General features: G+C 39.3%; 3 protein-coding genes across 3 annotated transcripts; 2 read left to right on the top strand and 1 right to left on the bottom strand.

The window, feature by feature from the left end:
* Positions 1-946: 946 nt before the first annotated feature.
* LOC108097703 (hexokinase type 2) lies at positions 947-4,183 on the bottom strand. The gene has a single exon (XM_017200188.2). The coding sequence runs from the start codon at positions 3,924-3,926 to the stop codon at positions 2,322-2,324; it is 1,605 nt and encodes a 534-aa protein (XP_017055677.1). The 5' UTR covers positions 3,927-4,183; the 3' UTR covers positions 947-2,321.
* A 6,115-nt stretch (positions 4,184-10,298) lies between these two features.
* Positions 10,299-21,328, top strand: LOC108097571 (lysophosphatidylcholine acyltransferase). Its single transcript, XM_017199955.2, has 8 exons — positions 10,299-10,810; positions 15,969-16,114; positions 16,182-16,667; positions 18,403-18,540; positions 18,857-19,133; positions 19,223-19,324; positions 19,386-19,527; positions 19,590-21,328. Exons 1-8 carry the CDS (start codon positions 10,601-10,603, stop codon positions 19,694-19,696), a joined length of 1,608 nt encoding a protein of 535 aa, XP_017055444.1. The 5' UTR covers positions 10,299-10,600; the 3' UTR covers positions 19,697-21,328.
* On the top strand, positions 14,710-15,669 carry LOC108097572 (transmembrane protein 256 homolog). Its single transcript, XM_017199956.2, has one exon. The coding sequence runs from the start codon at positions 14,920-14,922 to the stop codon at positions 15,463-15,465; it is 546 nt and encodes a 181-aa protein (XP_017055445.1). The 5' UTR covers positions 14,710-14,919; the 3' UTR covers positions 15,466-15,669.
* Positions 21,329-21,361: the final 33 nt, after the last annotated feature.

Here is a 21,361-nt window from a genome sequence, read left to right as displayed (position 1 = left end):
GGAATACAAAAGCAGCGAAAAACTACGTAAGACTTAAGTGCTGAGGCTGATTGCAGCTATGGAAGTACCTAAGAAAAAGTAAGGCATACGCATACTGATTATAATTATTAAAATATTACAATTGCAATTATTTTGGAATCCAGTTGGAAATGGTTTTCAGACTATAGATTAAGGACGTAAACAAATGTGTACAGTGGAAAGTGAATTGAACCCACCTAACTGTTGAAACCGAAACGCCCGTTTCTGTGTAGGGTATGTATGTTCGAGTAATATAAATAACAAAATTGAGCTAGCAAAGTGCTGACTGATTGTTATTGCCTCTGATGATGTATAATTTTAGTCTGCAGCTAAAATATTAAAAAAGTACAGGGGTAATAAAAGGAGAATAAAAATTCAAATAAATAGATACCGCAAAATTAGACCCAAATGAACACGTTCCACGATATTTTGTTTCTCATTTGGTTTTCTTTTTTATTTGGTTCAATCATTTTTATTTGTTTCACTGTCGACAAACATTCCTTTTGTTTATATCATTTACTAAATTCTTCTTCTTCTCCAAGCCTTCGATTTGTGGTTTATGTATGTAGTTTTTTTTTTTAGGATTTTATGCTTAAATCGCTTTTTGATAACGAGAGTTTTAATCAGTTTTCATTTATTAACATGGGCTAAGATTATTTTACAATTCTTTTTGTTGAAAAATAGAAACACTGGTTCGCTTCTCCTATGTTCTTTATAATATATATCTCTTAGGCTTCTTCTTCTTTGCTTATTATTAGACCAAAAAAATGTGTCTTCGTTTTGCCTTGATTGCGAATTGTTTATGTGTTGTTGCCTGAGCATGCCGGCCAGCAGCTGCAAAAATGATGATGATAAAAACATAACCAACTCATACTGAAAAGAAAACTATTGAATACCGAATATTGGAAATAAATAACAATAACTTGCGTATGAATTAAGAACAAATTTTATTTGCTTTTCACTTCGCTTATTTGCTTCTCGCATTTTCTCCGTTGTTGTTGTTGTTCGTAAACAATAATTAAATATAATTAAGGGCTCTGTGGGTCGGGTTTTTTTGGGGGTGGGGATATATTGGTTGTATTGCGGGCTTCTTCGACGACATTTAGAAACTAAGATAAGAACTAAACACTAAACTAGGTCAAATGTACAATTACATAAATAATAGTTCACAAAGTGCGTTTCTATATCAAAAGAAAAAAACTGTTTTTTTGTTTAGTTTTTAACTGCTTAAGTGTTAACAACAAACAAATTCACTAAACAAAGACAAGCAATACATTACAAAAAAAAAATCAGTAATATAGTGGCTAAATATATCATATTTATATATATATATATGTAAATATATATGTATGCAGTATTATCATATAACGCTTCGTAATAGGTTCTATATAAACATTTACAATTACAGAAAGGACACCATAGCTTTACCTAGTATTCCTCTCTCTCTTTCTCTCTCTCTCTCATTTTCTGTCTATTCTTTAGCGGCTTGTTTTTGTTGTTTTTTCGCTTTCGCTTTAACAATGTGCGGTTTTACAGTTTCTCTTTCCGTTGTCCTGCAGGATATGCTAGAATGCTTGTAGCACAGTAGTATAACAGTTTCTCCTCTCGCTTGCTCTTAAGTATCTCCGTTTCATAGGGGCGGGGGAATTGCCAAAAAAATTTTTTGTCTCAATCGAAATCGAAAAGAAATTCGGTTCACAAATTGTACTATACATATATACGCAAACATATACATTATGTTTTTTGTGTGTGTATATTATGTTTTTTTTTTGTAAAATATATATATATATAATAGCATAACAAATCTTCAACAAAAATCGAAAATCGATCCGTAATCATTAAGCATAGTGTTTTTGTTTTAATGTTTAACTAGGAGAGAAAGAGATAGAATGCCACAAATCTTCTGTCTCTTAGTGGGGGTTTTCTGTTACGTTTCGTGTTAAAAACCTGGTTTTGTTTTTTTGCCTAATTAAAATACTAAAGCCAAGCGGCGCCAACTCACAAATGCCCTATGCATATGTATTTTTTTGTCTGGGTGGCTTTTTGATTCTTTTTTTATCGTGGCAGCGCTCTATTTTTTTAACTTCGCATAGGACCTTTGTGAGTTGGCGAGGCTCTACTGTAATTACGCATACGCCACCGTGGCCGTTTACTAGGTGTGTTTTTCTCTGCTGTTCTGTGTGTGTGTGTTGCTCTCATAGGACTGCTTCAGCTGCTCCAGGGGCTTCGCCTCCTGGTTCCTGGCTCCTGGTACCTCCTGCTCCTCATCCTCCTGATCCTCCTCATCCAGATCCATGCCACGCCTACTTGCTTTTGATGAGGTCCTCGCGACAGGCGACGGCGGCCACCAAGGCCGCTCCACGACCCGAACCGTCCTCGGATAACATCAGGTCGAAGGTGATGCCCGGCTTGATCAGCTGCGAGATCTTCTCAACCATCAGATTATGGAACTTGGGATGGAAACGGTACACACTGCCATCGACGCCCACCGTCACCGTTGGCTCGTCCATTTTGTTGATCAGCGTGGCAATGCCGGCGGACACCAAATGGGCAGCACGCTTCGAGACACACTCGCAGATGTAGCGCACGTTGGCGCAGTCGCCATCGGTGGCATTGGTCAGGCCGAGTTCCTCCAGCACTAGTCGGCAGTTGGTGAAGTTACCGGGCTCGTCCGCCTCGATTTCGCTCACGTATTTGGTGAAGAACAGCCCCCGGGTGTTGAGCACCTCCGAGTCCTGTCCGTTGAAGAGGATGCCTGCCTGGGTCATCTTGACCAGAACGAGGCGCACCAGTTCGCCCATGTACATGCCCGATATCATCTTCTCGAACGTCTGCTTGCCCGGATTGATGCTGTGCACATCGATGTCCCGATCGAATTCGGTGCGCACAAAGTCCAGGGCACCGTTGTCGCCAAAGGCGCCCCACTCTGTGTTGATCAGGACGTGCTTCTTTCGCGGATCCTCGGCGGTAAAGAGTTCTGCCTCCTCGACACGCTCCATGTAGCAGGCGTTCGCTCCGGTGCCGACAATCAGACCGATCTTGCAGTTGTGATTCTTCCAGGCGCAGCTCATCAGAGTGCCGGTGGTGTCGTTTAGGATGGCACACACATCGATTTGGACATCGCCGCGTCGGGCAATCGCGTCCTTCAGCAGCTGGACAACATCCTCGTTGACGACACCCGCGCAGTTGAAGCCCTTGGTCCAGGTTTCCAGCAGACCCTTGGTCAAACCCAGCTGACGGAGGGGGAACGAGAAGGTGAAACCCAGAGGGAGTCGCTCCTTGTACACATTGTGCTCGGACATAAAGTTCGACAGACACTCGGCAATATGATCGAAGAGCTGCGTTCCCGAGCCAATCATTATGTGCTGCGGTATGGCGTAGATGCGGGACTCCATCTGGAAATCGTTGTTCTCCTGCAAGTGGATGAGCAGCACCCGGAAATTGGTGCCACCCAGATCCAAGGCCAGGAACTTGCCACGCTCATTGCCATTCGGTAGATCCTGGACGTACGTTACAAAGCACTTGACATTGGCCTTCGGATGCGTGTCCTTGGCCAATCCGCGTCGCAGTTCGTGCAGGATGCGGTAGCACAGCTCCTGCACCTGTTCGTCCGTTAAAAGCAGCTGCTGACATAACTCGTGCACCATCTTCTTTTTCTCTGCAGCGGATAAGAGTGCAATTTGCTGCGGGCTGTGAGTTGAATATGTTGTTGCCGATGCATTTGTCGCTGTCGCCGATGCATTTGTAGCTTTTGTCGTATTCGTTGTTGTCGCACTCAATACCGCCTCCCCGCCTCCTCGTGCCACGCCCACGCGGTCCGTTTCATCTAGCCCGCCGTTATTGTGACCATTCAGTTGGGCGCTATTTATGGACACGCTCCTCATCGCGCCGTTCAGCTCCCGATCCATTCTGTTTTTCCTTTTACCTCTTTCGCTCACACTCACACGGCAAAAAAAAAAGTAACAAATCTTGTAAAATGCACACTCGCGGGGTTTTTGCCAAATTTCAGCGGTTTTCAGCGAACTTTTTGCTTTGGCTCTAGGAAATGAGTGCCTGAGTCTTTGAGTTTCTTGTGCTGCTGCTGCTGACGATCTCTCGCTCTCCGTGTGTTATTTTCGTCCGCTACACGCGTCCGCCGCTCGAAACGTTTTTTACGAAATTAAATTCACTCGCCGCCAACTGTTCACTTTTCGCTGTCGCTGCTGCTGCGTGCTGCCGGCGTCGACCGCGACTGCGGCGTTGGGGCTTCGCTCTCTCCCGCTCTCGCAAGCGAGCTCGTCGTGAAGGAACCTTGAAGGTCAAAAACTGAAAATCGGTTTTGGGGCGGGCTGGTTGGAGATATGGCGCGTATATATCTACAATGATTTGGGGTCTACAAATGCGAAGTAGTGGCCAAGGGAGCGGGCGAGAGCGATAAGAGCGGCAAATGAATGACTCAATGGGTGGTGTTTATGCGGGGAACTGGTTTATGACTTGCACAAGATTTAGTGAATTACAATCATAACCCTATATAAACGTAAAATATTTTAGAAGAAGATGGAACACTTTAAAATCAAATTAAAGTTGGAAAAGTTATGGACTTAGAAGTACAGATTTTGGTCGATTTTCTGCAAGACCATTTTTCCGAAATTTTCAAAGGGGTAACATCATCCAAAATGACAAAGAAAACCAAAAAAAAAAAAAAAATAAAATTTAAACCTTGAACGCAGTTTCTTAGAAAATTGTATTACAACACTTTAAAGATATCACTCTTCCGAATATGATTTAAATTAGAAAACTTATGGACATAGAAGTCAAGGTTTTGGGTTGATTTTTGACAAACACATTTTTCCGAAATCCGCAAAATTAGTTGGGGAACAAATAAATTCATTTTGATTTGGCTATTAAGACTTAACAAATATGTATAACATTTTTTTTGAGTTTCCTGTAGTCACACTGTTGTTTTCTCCGCATAAACGCGGAACTAGAAGGGCGGGCGGCGTAGCTTACTCTCTTCGCTTCCGCTTATGAGAGAGCCGACTTTTGTCGTCGTCAGCAAATTGGTTGATGCCCTATACAATTTCGGAGGCAACAAAATCGTCAACTTGTTTGAAACGAAATAAAAAAGTACTGTTCAAAAATATAGTTGCGTTTTGCCATACAAATATTACGCATACGACATGTAATCCTTTTAGAAAATTATTGAACAGCATTTATTAGTAAGCTTTTCAGTCTATAGGTTTGTTTGCTCTGCTTTTATATTATTAGCTGTTAGTCGCCTGAAAGTGCACAGTAATTTTTAAAAACTAAACGCTCGAAGATTTTTGAATAAATCCTTGGAACATGTGTTGAAACAGCTAATTTTAAGTAGAGCATTCAAAAGTCACCAAGCTTGTGATTTTTTCCGCCTGCGTGATGGCTTCGTTCCTTGAACCCCCTTGCTAACCCCCTCCAATCTTCATACCCAGTCTTTTTGAGCAGAGCTTGTGGGCTGCGCTCCCTCTTTCTCTCTCTGATGGCATCAGTATAACAGTGCCGTTCCAGCTAAGACGAGAGAGAGAGAAGATTTACCCATAAAATGGGAGAGAGCAAAGTTTGCTTAGCTGTTGGCCGCCACTGCCCCCCTACATCCAATTTTACCGTTTCTTGGAATTCTCAAGTTCTGGCGACGCGTCTACATCCTCTTATACAAATATACATATGTATTTTTCAGTGTCCGTGGGGCTCGTCTCCCCGGGCCGCCCCCTTTTTAGCCCGCTCCCGGCCCGTTTGCTCATACATACTCACACATTTTGTACGTGCCGCCCCGTTCGAAGTTCCTCCGGATCTTTTCCGCTGCCCCCTCTCACTCTATCGCTCTCGGTTCAATGGAATTTGTTGTTGCCCGTGGGGTTTTTCATATTTTTACACTTGGATTTCATGTGCAATTACATTTGGTAGCTGCATTTTTGCATAGTTGTTTTTGCCTCGTGATTTTTTTCCTGCATTTGCAAAGAGGCTCGTCCGCAATTGCAGCAAAAACAACTAAAGCGCCTTCAACTACAAGTGAGAGTACTATATGTATATATGCGTTCATATGTATGTACATCCATACGTAAGTATTTCCATATGTATGTAAGGGGGCATGTCTGCAAACGTGTGTGCTGGCATGTGGCCTCATAACTGTTATACAAGACCAGACATTAACAGTCGCGGGTCAAATAATAATAATAGGAGCTATTACTTGATGCAAATTATACCGGAAGTTGTGGATTCCTTTCTATTTAAAGGACATCAGCAAAATTCACGATTGTTGAAAATGGTTATTAATTTTTTAAAAGGTTTTTTAAAAGGAAGTTTGGGTAAGGAATTGCTACGTGTATGCCTCTTGCTGTTTACATATTCCATTCAGTCGCAGCCGCCTCACACGCCCCCTTGTTGAATGGAGGGGGGTAGGGAGGTGAAGAGAGGAACAGAGCGAGAGTGCGATGACGTCTGGGGCTAAGCAACAACTACAACTACAACTCCCCTTCTCATTCTTTGCCATCTCCCTTCCAAACGGTGCTGCACGTGTCTTGCGAAATTATTTCGCCACAATAACAAAACTCATTAGTTGTTTACGCCAGTTTAGCGTAATAAAGCTCCAAAAATACAACCCAAAATCACAAAGTGCAAAGTGCATTAAAAATTCAGTGACTTTTGACGGTTTCAAGAGGTTTTTTTTATTCAGAGACGCTCCCCCGTGTCTTTCATATATATGAATGTACAAACGTACATATACAAGTGTAGGTGTGCCAACCTTCTCGCGTGTGAGTGTTTTTGCTTTTGCGACAAAAATGATTAATTGTTTATCTGGCTTGGTTACACGTTCCGTTACTCAGGAACACACAGACGCCAATCGAAAAAAAAAATATACTATTTTAAATATCGAATGACAAGATACACTTATACATTTATTATATTTAACTATTTTTTAAACCAAAAATGTAACTATTATTATCCGTGATGTTTTATTAATAATGCAATTCAAACTCAAAAGGGGTGCATATTTCTTTTAATATTTGTTTTATTTCATCATATCCCTTTAAGATTGTCTTATTTTTGTACACCTTTGTGTGACTAGCAAACAGACTAATAAATTCAACGCGATCTCTTTTGAAAGTACATATGAAGTCAACTATCTACATTATAATAATAGCAAATGAGACAAGGAGTGGCTGCCGTTGTTGTTTCTTTTTCTTATCTGCAGCCACGGAAATTGCTTTGGTGAAATGCGAAATAGGAAACGTGAGGGAAGAAATTTGAAGAGGGTGCAAGAGGGGCGAAGACACTTGAGAGGGGGTCTCAAAGGGGCGTTTCATCGAGTAGGTCAACGTGAAAACCCACTTGACTGAACAGTGATCGATCCCCTAGAGATAGTATACTATTTAGCCAAGATTAGGAATATATCATTATGCTAGAAGTTAGCAATTGTTTCTATGGTAAGTTAGATAAACCGTTAAGGATATAAAAAGGTGTTCACTGTGCTGGTTGCTACTGTACTGGTTTATACACCTTTGCATATACATATGATTAATTTTCTATACATACATACATATGTACATGCAATATATGATAAGACCAAACAATTGGTGCATTGGCACGATGAGTCAGCAATTTAAAAATAAGCAAAGATGACAGCTGAGCTGAAAAACCATTTTAGGTGCAGCTATACTTCGTTTGTAAATGATTGAAATGTATGCATAATAAATAAAATGTATGACAAATAAAAACCCAACACTTAATTCAGGTTTAGATAGATGGGCTTACAGAAATTAATTTAACAATGCCTCAGAAATTGGTAACAGGTTATCTGAAGTAAAACCCTTTTGACATAAGTCCCAGATATAAAAAAATCAACTGGTTCCAGCTGGGTTTTTTTAAGGGGTTTGGGTTCGGTTGTTCCCTTTCCATCGCCCAACCACGCCTTGAATTCTACCGATTTCGTCAGCAAAAGTTGGGATTACAGAACTGGTATACATGTCCTATTGCCGCCTCCTGTGTCACCTTCAACTGTCATACTTATGACTTTTTCTGGTATTTTTTTGTAGTACACTTTTGGGAATCCAGTTTTGGGGGCTCGCCCCATGGCACGCACACTTTAAGAGCTTCGTATATGATTGTTGGCGCTTTTGTACGTGTATTGGGGGTTTGCCCATGTGCGCTTGCTCATCGCTGTTGTATATATACAAAATAATCGATTTTTTACAGCATTTTATTGTATGATATTAGCTCTTTCACTGTAGTTCGACTGTGACGTCAATGATGATGACGTCGCCCACTCACTGTCTCACTTTCTAAGGCTATCTCGCTTTTACTTTGAGAGGTCAATGCGGCCAACGAAATCTTGTGGAAAATTTGTGAAAATCGCCGGCCTTTGCTTATAAACAAAAGTCATTAATTATAATACGTTTTTGGCAACTGTAAATAACTTCACGTGACGCTTGGCCAAAAGCCGGAAAATTCATCTGACAGAAAAATGGCAAAAAAAAAATATACACATAAAACGAGAAAATAGATGAAAACAAAATTAGCGACAAAAAACCCATAAAAAAATTTCAAAATCACCCAGAGAAATTTACCAAAGGTATAAATACATATACATATACAAAAAAATCCAAAAAATTAAAGCACATGCTTATGCTACACTTAAATAAATACAGTAAATTAATATTAATTTTAAAAATATACGCAGGAATCGAAATATTATAGTTTTAATTTATATTTGAACAAATAATGAAACATGTATATTTAATAAATGAAGCAAAACAAATAAACGCCACATGTGAGCACAGTCACAACAGTACAATAAATTAAAATGTTAATATCAAAACATAAAATGACACAGACATTCAGTAAAACGCATAGAAACTATTTTTAAACTAACAAACAAGGTCAAAACATATTTAATTTTAGATTCTCTATTGAGCTTATAAGTTTATTGTTAACTAGCATCATAAAAATACTAATAAAGACAGCCCCTAGAAGAATTTTGTTAATAGTTAATATTGTGGACCGCTTGTGGATTGCCATTAATAGAAAAATTATTTTCTTTTTTTGAGCCATGTTATTAACATCCATTGTGTATAACAAAATAGGTAAAACTAAATTGGCTGGGAGAATAGAAACTGCAAATACTAAAATATATATATAGACAAACTCATTAATAAACGCAGCCAGACATTAAAAATCGCTAATTTGGCCTTGGAAGCGGTTCGCTGATTATGCGATGGGCGGGTGGAAAAGGGGGGCTTGGTCAGCCAGAACAACTACTATAGTATACATATATGTACATATATGCTACTATAACTTCCCACTTGTAATCCGGCACTCCTTTCGCTTTCGTGCCATCAGAATCGAGTTGGGCAAGGTCACGGGGTAAAGGGCGGCGAATAAACTTCGTCAAGGTCGTCCGGCGGAGCGAGCGTATAACAGTTAATGCCGCCCGCAACAAGGTAGAAAACGATTTGCAGGTGATCACCGCACCGCCGAAAAACCCGTTTTATCTCGAAAAACTAACCACAAGACGCAACGGAATTAAACTGGTTGGATCGGTCTACGTTTCCCAACCGCTGATAAAGCCATAGCCCCATAGCCCCATAGCCCCATAGCCTAGACATCTGAGTGTTTGCCAACAAGGTGTCTTGCCTTGGAAACGTTTTCGATGAAGATCGTAAAGTTAGATATTTTTTTGTTTTTATTGGTTTTTTTTTTGCCAAAATAAAAAAAAAAACCACGTTCCCAAAACATGAGACGGCGGGGCCGTGAACTATTGGTCTGCTGCTGCTGTTTAGATTATAGATTAGACCGACTCGTGCCAGTGCCATAAAATTTATTGGGTGGCGCGATGCTGTTTGTCTGGAAAGCACGTGAAAGGCAAACGGTCAAGGGAGAGCTCGATTTTCAAATTTACAAGTGTGGCGCCCTTTTAGCAGTGTTGCCACAATTTCAAAACATTTCAATTTAAGAAACGTTTTTGAAAAAATATATTTACCACCATATTAAGTAAGTGATTCTTACTCGTTTGAAAAGATAGCAGAAATTGGGGATCAGAAAGGCCACAAACTTACCTAATTAACTTGCAAATATTGAGTTGGAAACTGAAGATTAAGTTGAATCTTTCTTAGAGGTTACAAATTCAAATTTCAAATCATTGCATGTTTATTAATGTTGCCGGATCAGCAGAAAATAAAAGTCCGTACTTCTTTTGGTATTTTTTAGTATTCATCGATTGGCTTAGCAGTGTTGCACAAGGCCGCCGAAAAAGTGTTGCGAAATTGCGCAGTGCAAGCGAAGAGCGAAGAGTTTGCAAAACGTTTGTTGTTGTTCGCGAGCCAATCCAATAACTATACTATGGGATTTTAGTTTACCGTTTTTATGGCAGCGCTTGGCACGCGAATATAAAACCGATCGCAGTTTAAAAACAAAAAACACTTGAAAACCAGTGGTTGAAAAACAAGCCAAGTGAAGTCCAGTGAAGACCGCTTTACCATTGTTGTTATTATTTTTTAACTTTTTTTTAACCGCTGTGCGGGAGTGCGTGGTGTGATTAAAGTTGTGGAGGAGTGAATAAGAAAAAGGGGCAATGACAACGTCGACAATTAAGCCAACGGGCGGTGAAGAAGTACCGCCGGCGGGGGTGGTGGGCGGAGTGGGTGGCGTCGGGGATGTGGGAGTGGCCTCAAGCCTGTCCAAACGCGATTCCGAGGAGGATACTTGGGCCTCCAAGGGGTATAACTATATAAATCCGTTCGTCCACCGCATCGAAATCGACAGTCACATTGAGGTGGCCAAGGTGAGTTCCACTCTTAGCTACTCCCCCGCCTCTAATTCTTCTCCTTTGCGTCGCAACCTTCTCTTCTGCACCTCCTTCCGTTCATCTCCCTCTTTCATTCATGCAAATCGGGCACATGTGCGATCTCCAGGCGCGTATCAATAAAGGGGGTTAGGCGTTTTCGACTTTCTGAAAGCAATTTGTTTTAAACTAAGATATTTTTACAACATTTTTCAATAAATTTTACTAATCAAACCAAATTGAAATGGTAATTGAAAAGCAACCCCTTTAAAACTGTACTCTACATCCGCCCCTGGCGATCTCCACTGGAGAGTAAGAGCGGAAGGGAGAGGAGGAGAGAGAACTTTCTCTCGCCCCATCTCTCTCCTTTGCATTGCACTTGACATGCATTTGCCGTTACATTGGTCAACGTTCTTATTCTTTTTCGCATTGTTTTTGTTGTTGATTTTTCCTTTTTTACCGCTTCTTCCTCTTTTTTATCTGGCGCTGTCGACGTCTCTGCCTACGTCAGCGTTTTTGCTGGCGGCAGCGAGAATCGTATGATTTTCTTGTTCTCTTTGTTGTTGTTACGCCCCACTAGGATTGTTATTGTTGTGCTTGTTTTTGTTGCTGCTGCGACGCCGGTTCTTTTGGCATGTGTGCCGTTATTGTTATTATTGTTGTTTTTGTTGTTATTGACAGAAAATGTCGCCTCTCGCTCACACTTACCAAGTCAATAGCTCTCTTGTTCCGCTTTATTCCCGTTTTCTTTCTTGTATATTGCCTTTTTTAATGGGTGCTTAAAATCATGGGTGGGTATATTGGAATAACAAAATATAGGGGATCATATAGTATTAAATACAGTACTGATAGAAAAATACATATAATGAACCACTAGACTTCACCCAAACTTATGAGGATACGGGCTTTAATATTAACACTGAAGAAGAAGATACAGCGGTACATTTGAAACCTGTGAAAATGCCAATAAAATACCTATCTTACCAGGTCTTAATTAAGTTTACAATAGAATCTTCATAATAAAATAAAAAAGGGGATCATAAAGATAAAAGCTTTAAACTCACAAGACAAACATTAACTTTTTAATGCAATAATTTATTTATAGTGTCTTAAAGATACAGTCTGATAAGCGAAACCTAAGATACAAATGGAATATACTTTTTATTTTCCCAAACGTTTTTCTAACTGGACTTTGAACTTCAATTATTCCCTAATAATTAACATTTACACCGTATAAATTCAATTTTTAGCATTTTAGTTAGAAATATCACGCTCCTTGTTAAACGAACATTTTTAACAAATCCCTTAAACTAATTTGTTATTTGTTTGTGAAACAAGAATGTAAGATTGTTCTATAGGTTGTTATACTTTTATAAACTGATGTACATATAACCTTGGATTTCTGTTTATAAAAATAACATAACAGCAATAAAAATTGCGGCATATAGCCCAAATCCGGAAACCAGTCTTAGTTTGTTTTTTTTTTTTTTTAATTAGATTACCGGGTATCTTTATGGCCAGTCTAGCGATTTGTTTTTCCATGTTGCTGATTTTTTGTGCTTCCCGCTTTTGTCACATAAGAAGGCTCGTGTTCCATGCTTGCCAGCCCCCTGGAAGCACCTAATGCATAATGTCCCACCGATTAACCCGACACTTTGTCGCCGTTCCCACTGCAGCGTCAGGTGCTTTATTGCTTTTAAAGCGCCCGATAATCAGCGAAACGGTTCGAATTTCTTGCACGTGGGTTAATGGGGGGATTAGCCAACTGCTTATACACATGGCCACCCCTTCCTCCGTTTTTGCTACATTTCGGTAAAGCTCGCTATTTGCACTTAGCACTAATTGCTGGCGAGTGGCAATAACACAACAATAAACAAAAGCAAAAGCAAAAACAAAAACAACGAGCAACGCAAGTGTTTCACCTTGTTTACGGATCAGTGCAGATTTGCCCGGGAAATTGTCTAATTTCGGTTAATAGATGCACAGGGAAAACCCCAATTATGTACATTTTCATTTGTAATCCCCAAAAGTTATGTTCATGATAGTAATTTAGAACTAGAATCTCAGTGCTTCTGCACCCAAAACAAACCATGCTAATTAATCATTTCCACTATCACAACCAACTTAAATGTGAAAGTGGTCAAATTTAATAATTGAAAGTCAAACCTTCAGTTTTATTTCCTTAATGATTGATTGTTTGTATGATTCATTGAAATTCCCGTTTGTGGTGTGTTTTGAAATGAGCTGTGGTCATTTATTGGGGGATTTATCGGGATTTTCATTTCTCGAAATCAGCTGTTTAGCTTGTATTTGTTTCAGGAACTATAAATAAATAGAGATTTACATATTTGTAAAATGACGAAGAACCTTGAGTTGTTTCCTAGAATGCGTTTGAGTTGGACTAGGTAAATATTAATGTTTACCTTTCTCGGTAATATTTGAGCTAAACATACTTTTTATTTAGATAATATTACCTCACAATCCAAATAACAAACCTTAGTTCAATATGCCGTAATAATCACGCGAGCCAAGCAAATACTATATAATCAGTAGAAATGTTACTATAACCTATCTCAGTGACGCATCCAAGTGGCGCTATCGCTGAGTCAAGTTTCAAAGTCTTGAATTATTATTCGACAATTGTTGCAAAGCAAAAACAAAATTGATAACTGCAGTGGGGCGTATACTACAGTTGTTGTACTATATATTTAGTAACAACTCAAGTTGAGAGTCTGAGATCAGCTGGGGGAAGACGAAGCAGTGCACTTATTGAGCCATTGACCCACTGAAATATTATGAATAAATATAAAGCCTGAAAGTTGGCGAAAGAGTAGTAGTGGGGGTTTTGGGAGGGGATTTCGTTGCGTGCACAATACAAAAACCCGTTTCGCTTTCATTTCGCTTCCGAGCAAAGTTCAAGGCACTCAACTTGGCCCTGACATTGTTGCTGCCTTCCCACTTGGTTAGCAATGCAGTAACGTTGGTCATATCCCAACCAACACTTGTGGTCGAAAAAATAACTCAGTACTCAGTAAATTGTTTACCTTGCTATAACTGTTTTTAGCTTTGTTAAAAACATTATCATCATAAAGATTTTCAGAGCAAAAATATAAAATACATATAGTACAAAAATTAACCTTTTAATCTGTAAATTATGCTCATGAAAGTTCAAAAAGCCTTTTTATTTTGCTCATTGCTGTATATATAAGTAAATACTAAAAGTATTATTTAAACACGCCCATGCTAACACCATTCAAATGTTTTGTTTTATAAAAATAGATTGAAGTATAAAATCTTTGGAATGTGCGAACAAATGAAAACGAAAGTGGAACTTTGATCCTATATTCCTATAGGATCTATAGGCAAGCATCTCAAGGAATATGAAATTGGGCGATAGTAGACATTGTATTGTAGACATTGGGTGGCCTTTCCACGCTATTTCCATGCCAGTTCCTAGAACCGATTATACTCGTATATCAAGAGGGCCTGATCGACAAGCAAAGTTCAATGCGTAGAAATGGCGCGCCTCCACTTGACTGATAAGCATCCAACTATCAGCGATTACTGGAAGTTGGCGAATATAAACACAGAAATGTTTGGGGAGCTATTGATTTAGGGGGTCTATATATATTTATAATTATAAATGTCTGCTTGCATGAATTAATGTGAATATTTTACCATGTGATTGCCCTCTTATCCGAGAAGAATTACGTGATTATATATTGATTTTATTGCATTGTTGTAATATGATATTTGGATCGAGTGCTACTGCACCCAAATTGCTAAAGATATGTAGATATTTCTGAATATAATATATTTTCTATAGTACCATGAATTGTCTGTCAGTTTCTTACGGGAACTATCTTTATAAATTTAAACAGTTTTTTTTTTATAGTTTTCTGATTAAGTGTATGCTTTGTTTCAAATGTCACCTAAGCGAATATTTGCGATAGTATATCATCGATTGGGGCTTAAATCGATGTTTTAGCGATTCTAGCTGGTATTGCTGGTTTTTTTTTATTGACTGTTCCATAGTATTTTGAATCTTTGGCTTTGCGTCAAAATTATTGTGGCATCGGCTGACGGAGTTTGAGCCAAACAGTTACACAATGTCATTGGCCGAGACCCTGGACTATCTGGTCGTGGGCAATCCTGTCAGTCAGATGATCATCTCGTCGGCAACCGCCTTTCTGCAGAGCATCAGAACTCAGCAGCAGAAGATTCCACTGGAGGACAGGGTCCTGGTGCTGCATCCTTCGGCGCATTACTATGTGCGATCGCACGGATCGCTGTACTGCCTCGCGGGATGTCATTACCACTTCGTGAGGCTGGCCGGGATTGGCGGGGCCTCGGCCATCTTCATGGGTGCCTACTGCAAGTACGTCCTGCGCGACTTGGACGACATCCGGGAGCAGCTGGACTCGCAGGCATTCGCCGATGTGGCCAATCGCATCCACTTCCTGCACTCGTTCGCTTTGATGGCCATGCCCCTGGCCCACTATCCCTTCCTCACCGGCACCCTAATGATCACGGGCACTCTCTTCTTCAGTGGCTCCATGTACTATCGAGCTCTGACCGGCGAAAAGCGGATGCAACCATATGCCACCGTGGGAGGATTCTGCCTGATGGCCGCCTGGTTAACGTTGATCTTTTGAAACGAACGAGGAAGAAGTTCTCAGGTGTAATTCTTTTTCGGGGATAACCAAAGCCGATGCCGAGCTGAGTCTTGTATCTATATGTCTGCCGAGTATAGTAAATATAGTAAGTCTTAAAAGTGAATTCTCGGTGGCTCTTTTCAGCTGATGGAAGACACTTTTAAGATACATATTTCTATGAACATAATAAAGGAGATCTATTTAAAAAAAATGTTTTAAAAATTGAGTGTACTTTAAGGACTACTTTTTACTAAGGTCAGAAAATTACTTGATGGTTTCAAACGTGTGTTAACTTTAAGAGGTCATTAAGCAAATGAAAAATGAAAAACAACTTTTTAAAACACTTATTCAAAAGTGGAACAAAGAGTTGACCGGTCTTAACCTTTGCAGCTAATGGAAGACATTAAGTTGCAAGTGGCTGAGCTTTTTTGGAGGGCAAATAGCATACTGATTTGAATTTGTAAAATTGTTAATATAATTAAAAATCAATTTATCCATTTAAGATATATGTGCTGACAGTTCTTCTGTTGCCAATTCGCGTGGTGGGCTGTGTGCTCTCCCTGATTTCCGCGTGGATGTTCGCCTGCATCGGACTCTATGGCATGTCCCTGGACGATCTCAAGGAGAAACCCCTCACCGGATGGCGGAAGTGAGTTAACCAGACTGCACTTTACTGAATCACAAACTAATTATCGTGTTTTTTTCACGCCACACAGACAAATGCAATACATGACGGCCTGTGGCATGCGAATGGTTTACACCTTCGGCTCGTTCCACTACGTGACCATGAAGGGTCGAGCAGCGACGTCGAAGGAGGCACCAATTTTGGTGGTGGCGCCGCACTCCTCCTACGTGGACTCCATCCTGGTCGTGGCCAGTGGCCCGCCCTCGATAGTGGCCAAGCGGGAGACGGCGGACATCCCGCTGCTCGGCCGCATCATCAACTACGCCCAGCCCATCTACGTGCAGCGCGAGGATCCCAATTCGCGGCAGAACACCATCCGGGACATTGTGGACCGTGCCCGCTCCACGGAGGACTGGCCCCAGGTGGTCATCTTCGCCGAGGGCACCTGCACCAATCGCAGCGCTCTGATCAAGTTCAAGCCGGGCGCCTTTTATCCGGGCGTTCCCGTGCAACCGGTCCTCCTCAAGTATCCAAACAAGTACGACACCTTCACCTGGACCTGGGACGGACCTGGAGTGTGAGTTTAATAGATATACTGCAATGGTTTTTCCTGTGAAACTTTAGAGCTCGTTTTTTCACATTTCATAGTAACAGAAAAAAAGGTTAAAAAGGTTTGCAATTCAAATTCCCTCAACTAAAAGCAATATTTATAATATGTTTTAAGGGGGGGGGTAAGGTTTTAAAGGCCAAAAAAAGGGCCATGTTTGCTCTTTTTTGTGGCGAAATGAGTAAGTTTATTTTATTGAGCTTAATTACATGTTATTGTTTAACTTTTGAAGAGTATTAGAAAAAAAAATTATTAAAAAATATTAAGAAATAAGCCTGTGGCGGTTAATCTTCCGAAGCGCCTTAAGGGGGGGGTAAGGTTTTAAAAACTTTTTTTTTACATTTTTTTTATATTTTGTTTCTGAATGACCAATATGTCGAGAACATTGTGTAAAAAATTTGAGTCAATTAAAGTCAAACTAACGAAGTTACAGCGTTTTAAACAACCGTATGTGGGCGTATTTTCACGTGTAAAAATACTTTGAATCGATTTTGCCGAAGACGTTATTTTGAAAGTCGGTGAACATCAGAACTCAAAATCTACTGAACCGATCCTTTTCAAATTTTTAACACAAATTCTCAACATGAATACGCAGGTAATCAGGAAGAGCTTTTTTTAATTTTTAATTTTTTTCTATTTTTAAAAAATAAATTAACAGCGATTTTTAAAGCTAAAATCGCACTTTTCACTTTCAAGTGCTCCCAAAAATAGACAAAAAATAAATTTAAAAAAATCTCTTCCTGATTACCTCGGGAAATTCATTATCTTTACAACGCATATCACAATTTATTTTTAAGATGATCCGTTAACGCCCTATGATGTTCACCGTAAAACAACTTTTTCTTTAGGCGCTTCGGAAGATTAACCGCCACAGGCTTATTTCTTAATATTTTTTAATAATTTTTTTTTCTAATACTCTTCAAAAGTTAAACAATAACATGTAATTAAGCTCAATAAAATAAACTTACTCATTTCGCCGCAAAAAAAAAATCAAACATGGCCCTTTTTTTGGCCTTTAAAACCTTACCCCCCCTTAAGAAAAAGTTGTTTTGCGGTGAACATCATAGGGCGTTAACGGATCATCTTAAAAATAAAATGTGATATGCGTTGTAAAGATAATGAATTTCCCGAGGTAATCAGGAAGAGTTTTTTTAAAATTTATTTTTTGTCTATTTTTGGGAGCACTTGAAAGTGAAAAGTGCGATTTTAGCTTAAAAAATCGCAGTTCATTTTTTTTTTTTAAATAGAAAAAAATTAAAAATTAAAAAAAACTCTTCCTGATTACCTGCGTATTTATATTGAGAATTTGTGTTAAAAATTTGAAAAGGATCGGCTCAGTAGATTTTGAGTTCTGATGTTCACCGACTTTCAAAATAACGTCTTCGGCAAAATCGATTCAAAGTATTTTTATACGTGAAAATACGTCCAAATACGGTTGCTTAAAACGCTGTAACTCCGTTAGTTTGACTTTAATTGACTCAAAATTTTTACACAATGTTCTCGACATATTGATCATTCAGAAAAAAAATATAAAAAAAAATGTAAAAAAAAATTTTTTAAAACCTTACCCCCCCTTAATAATATTTATTCACACATTTTAAAACTACCTAAAAGCAATATTTCACAGAAATGATTCTGAGTTATCAGCACTAATGGCATCAAACTTGTGTAAACTATTAATACCTATATTTCTTATTGCATTTAGGTTACGTCTGCTCTGGCTGACAATGACGCAGTTTTACAACCGCTGCGAGATCGAGTACCTTCCCGTTTACACGCCATCGGCGGACGAGGTGGCCGATGCCAATCTTTATGCCAACAATGTGCGCGAGGTGATGGCCAAGTAAGTGGGGCAGCAGTCCATTAGTTTTCCGAAATGGCCATTTTTGCCAATATGTGTGTACTTTGCATAAGTTAAATAGGCCATTTCCTTTACTGTTTCTATTTATAGCAGTCATATTATAGTTTATAATAAACATAAGGCGATTTTTTTATGTTTAAAGGAAATAATAACCTTTCTTTGTTATAGTTTTTGCTCACCAATAATATATAATATTTTATATATGTATAAATATTTTAAAATTTTTTACTTGATAATGTACAAATAATATTTAGATCACAGATTAATTTCCATATCTTTTATTAACCATTTTGTGAAGGGCTCTAGGAGTGCCAACCTCGGATTACTCGTTCGAGGACGTTATTGTGATGAGCAGGGCCCGCGACATGAAGATCCCCTTCCCCGGTGATATCGTGGAGATCGAGAGGACCATCGAGAAGCTTGGCCTGATCGAGAGCCAGCGGGACTCAGAGCTTTGCAAGGGCTTCCTCCGGGTGTCCAACTCGGACAGACTGGACATCATAACGTTTGGTGAGCTGCTCCAAGTGGATCTCAAGAACACCAATCTGCACAAGCTGTTTGCCCTGCTCGATCACGTAAGTATTGCAGAAGTTTGGAAATCGATCGATGGTTTAGTAGCTCTCTCTCTTTCTAATCTGAAATCTATCCGTTTCATTTGTTTTAGCGCCGCATGGGCTCAGTGAGTTTGAAGAGCTTCCTGCTTTGCTCCCTCTTCTGCAAATTGAAGAACTCCGATCTGTTGACCTTCCTGCGTGCCCTGATCCACGTAAAATACTTAATTAAATAATTGGGAACATATAAAACTAATTTGTCATCATCCTTTGCAGCTCTATAGCGAATCTAGTCAGCAAATCGACAGAGAAAGCTTCGTGCGCTTGATGAGGCACGCTGGCGGCAAGATAAATGAACAGAAGGCCCAGGCGCTCTTCTATGCGCTGGATACCGACAACCTGGGCTATATCTCCTTCGGTGGGTATTTCCTTTGTAAGAAGATCAATTATATTGATATTTAATGTGAAATTCCTAACCAGATTCCTTTGTGGAGCATACGGAGAAGCAGAAATCGACCTACAAATTCCTGTATCACAAATCGGAACACATAAGGCGACAGAAAGCAGTCACAACGCCCGCCAACTGAAGCGAAAGCAACTTTTTTGGTTTCAAAATATATATTATATATGAAATGAATTTGGAGAGATCCTGGAAGACGAGGGGTAACCGAAGAAAAACAAATCAAGAAAGAATCAAGAAAGAATCAAACCCAACCTAAGCAGAAAGTTCAACTGTTGAGTGTATATTTTTAATATTTATTTATCGTGTAGCGCGTGTCCTGGCACCCATTTATTGTAATTAATATTATTTCTATTATTATTACCATAGTTTCTTGTGAACGAACAATGCTCACAGCACAGAGATCCGGATCTTGATTGCGACCAGCTTTGTTATTATTTATACTCGGACTCTGAACGCAAGTCATTTCATCTTTGTGATTCTTATTATACACACCTACGTTATATATATACACCTAAATCTAGAGCATATATTAACAAGTATGTATCTTATGTAGAGGCAGGCAGAGCAACCATCAAGCCCTTGAATATTAAACTATATTCCCTACTTCCACGGCCAAAAAGAAAGCAAAGAATCGTATGGCAAGCCATAGGTATAAGACATAACAATAACAGCAGACCCAGAAGACCCAGCCAATGAAGCTCTCCTTTGATCCCACTCACAGAACAAATAAAACAAAGTCCACCAAGTCCACATAGAACAATGGAACTGCGATCGGGAACGATCATAACCACCACTAACCAACTAACCAACCAAAAAAACTGATAAACTGAACAACCACCACCAAGCACACTAAATGAACACGTTGTGTTAAACCATCTGTAATCGATCAAACGATCTGTTTCTCATTCGATGAAGTATGAAAACATCAAAGTCACAACAACTACCATTATAATTGCTTTCTAAAAAGTGTACTCTATCTCAACTAAATTTATAAGAAATTATTAATGTATGATCGTATCGTACTTTAGACTTGCTAACACACACTTGATTGATTCAGATATTTTACAACTGAATGGATTGTACATTTTATTTCCACATGAGAATATTTTCCTAACCACTTAAATTTGACAATTGTATATTAATCGCTTTCATCTTTTGTGCATTCTTTTAACTGTTGCAACATTTAATATTGCTGAATTTGAATATAGTAGGGATCTCTGATCTGTTGGCTATGCAGCCATCAGTTCCTCAGTTCCTGAGAGCAAATGATCAGTCTGATCAGTTTGGTTATCGAACATTTCTTGTGCATTTGCAACCCACACGGCAAACTTATCTAGACTTTAGACCAGCACCACCTGGCACGGAGAGCAGAGATCTATGTAGAGCACAGCCTGTACTTAAATCGAACACTTGGGCAAACCCATTTCACACAGATTCTGTTCTATATAAAGCATATATATATATATATATTTATTGAGAGACACACGCAAAGAAACACCAGTAATTGTAAAGAAAACCTGCAATAGGAACACACAGCTCTTTCGAAATGATTGTTTTTTCGAAAGGGCAAACAGGAGAAGTCCTTCGTAGTTTTTACATTTTGAGAAGAATTATAACCCTAAGCAAAACGATCTAATTTATGTGCTATTGTAATAGATATTATTAGCGCACTAAGCCAGCACCGAGAGCAAACCCAAATCGGCTAAGAATCTGCTCAAAAAAAAAATATATATATGTGTGTACGATTTTAAAGCCAGCTCACTTATCTTTTTGTTGGGAATATCGGTTT

The sequence above is a fragment of the Drosophila ficusphila genome, unplaced genomic scaffold (assembly GCF_018152265.1).
Source record: "Drosophila ficusphila isolate 14025-0441.05 unplaced genomic scaffold, ASM1815226v1 contig_197, whole genome shotgun sequence".
NCBI classification, from domain to species: Eukaryota; Metazoa; Arthropoda; class Insecta; order Diptera; family Drosophilidae; genus Drosophila; species Drosophila ficusphila.
Note: the sequence above shows the minus strand (reverse complement) of the source record. Positions and strands in the feature narration are given on the sequence as shown.

Coding starts and splice junctions, on each gene's coding strand:
- LOC108097703 (XM_017200188.2), bottom strand. CDS start 3,926: ATGGATCGGGAGCTGAACGGCGCGATGAGGAGCGTGTCCATAAATAGC.
- LOC108097571 (XM_017199955.2), top strand. CDS start 10,601: ATGACAACGTCGACAATTAAGCCAACGGGCGGTGAAGAAGTACCGCCG. Junction 16,668..18,402: donor ACCTGGGACGGACCTGGAGT/GTGAGTTTAATA, acceptor TATTGCATTTAG/GTTACGTCTGCTCTGGCTGA. Junction 19,528..19,589: donor CCTGGGCTATATCTCCTTCG/GTGGGTATTTCC, acceptor ATTCCTAACCAG/ATTCCTTTGTGGAGCATACG.
- LOC108097572 (XM_017199956.2), top strand. CDS start 14,920: ATGTCATTGGCCGAGACCCTGGACTATCTGGTCGTGGGCAATCCTGTC.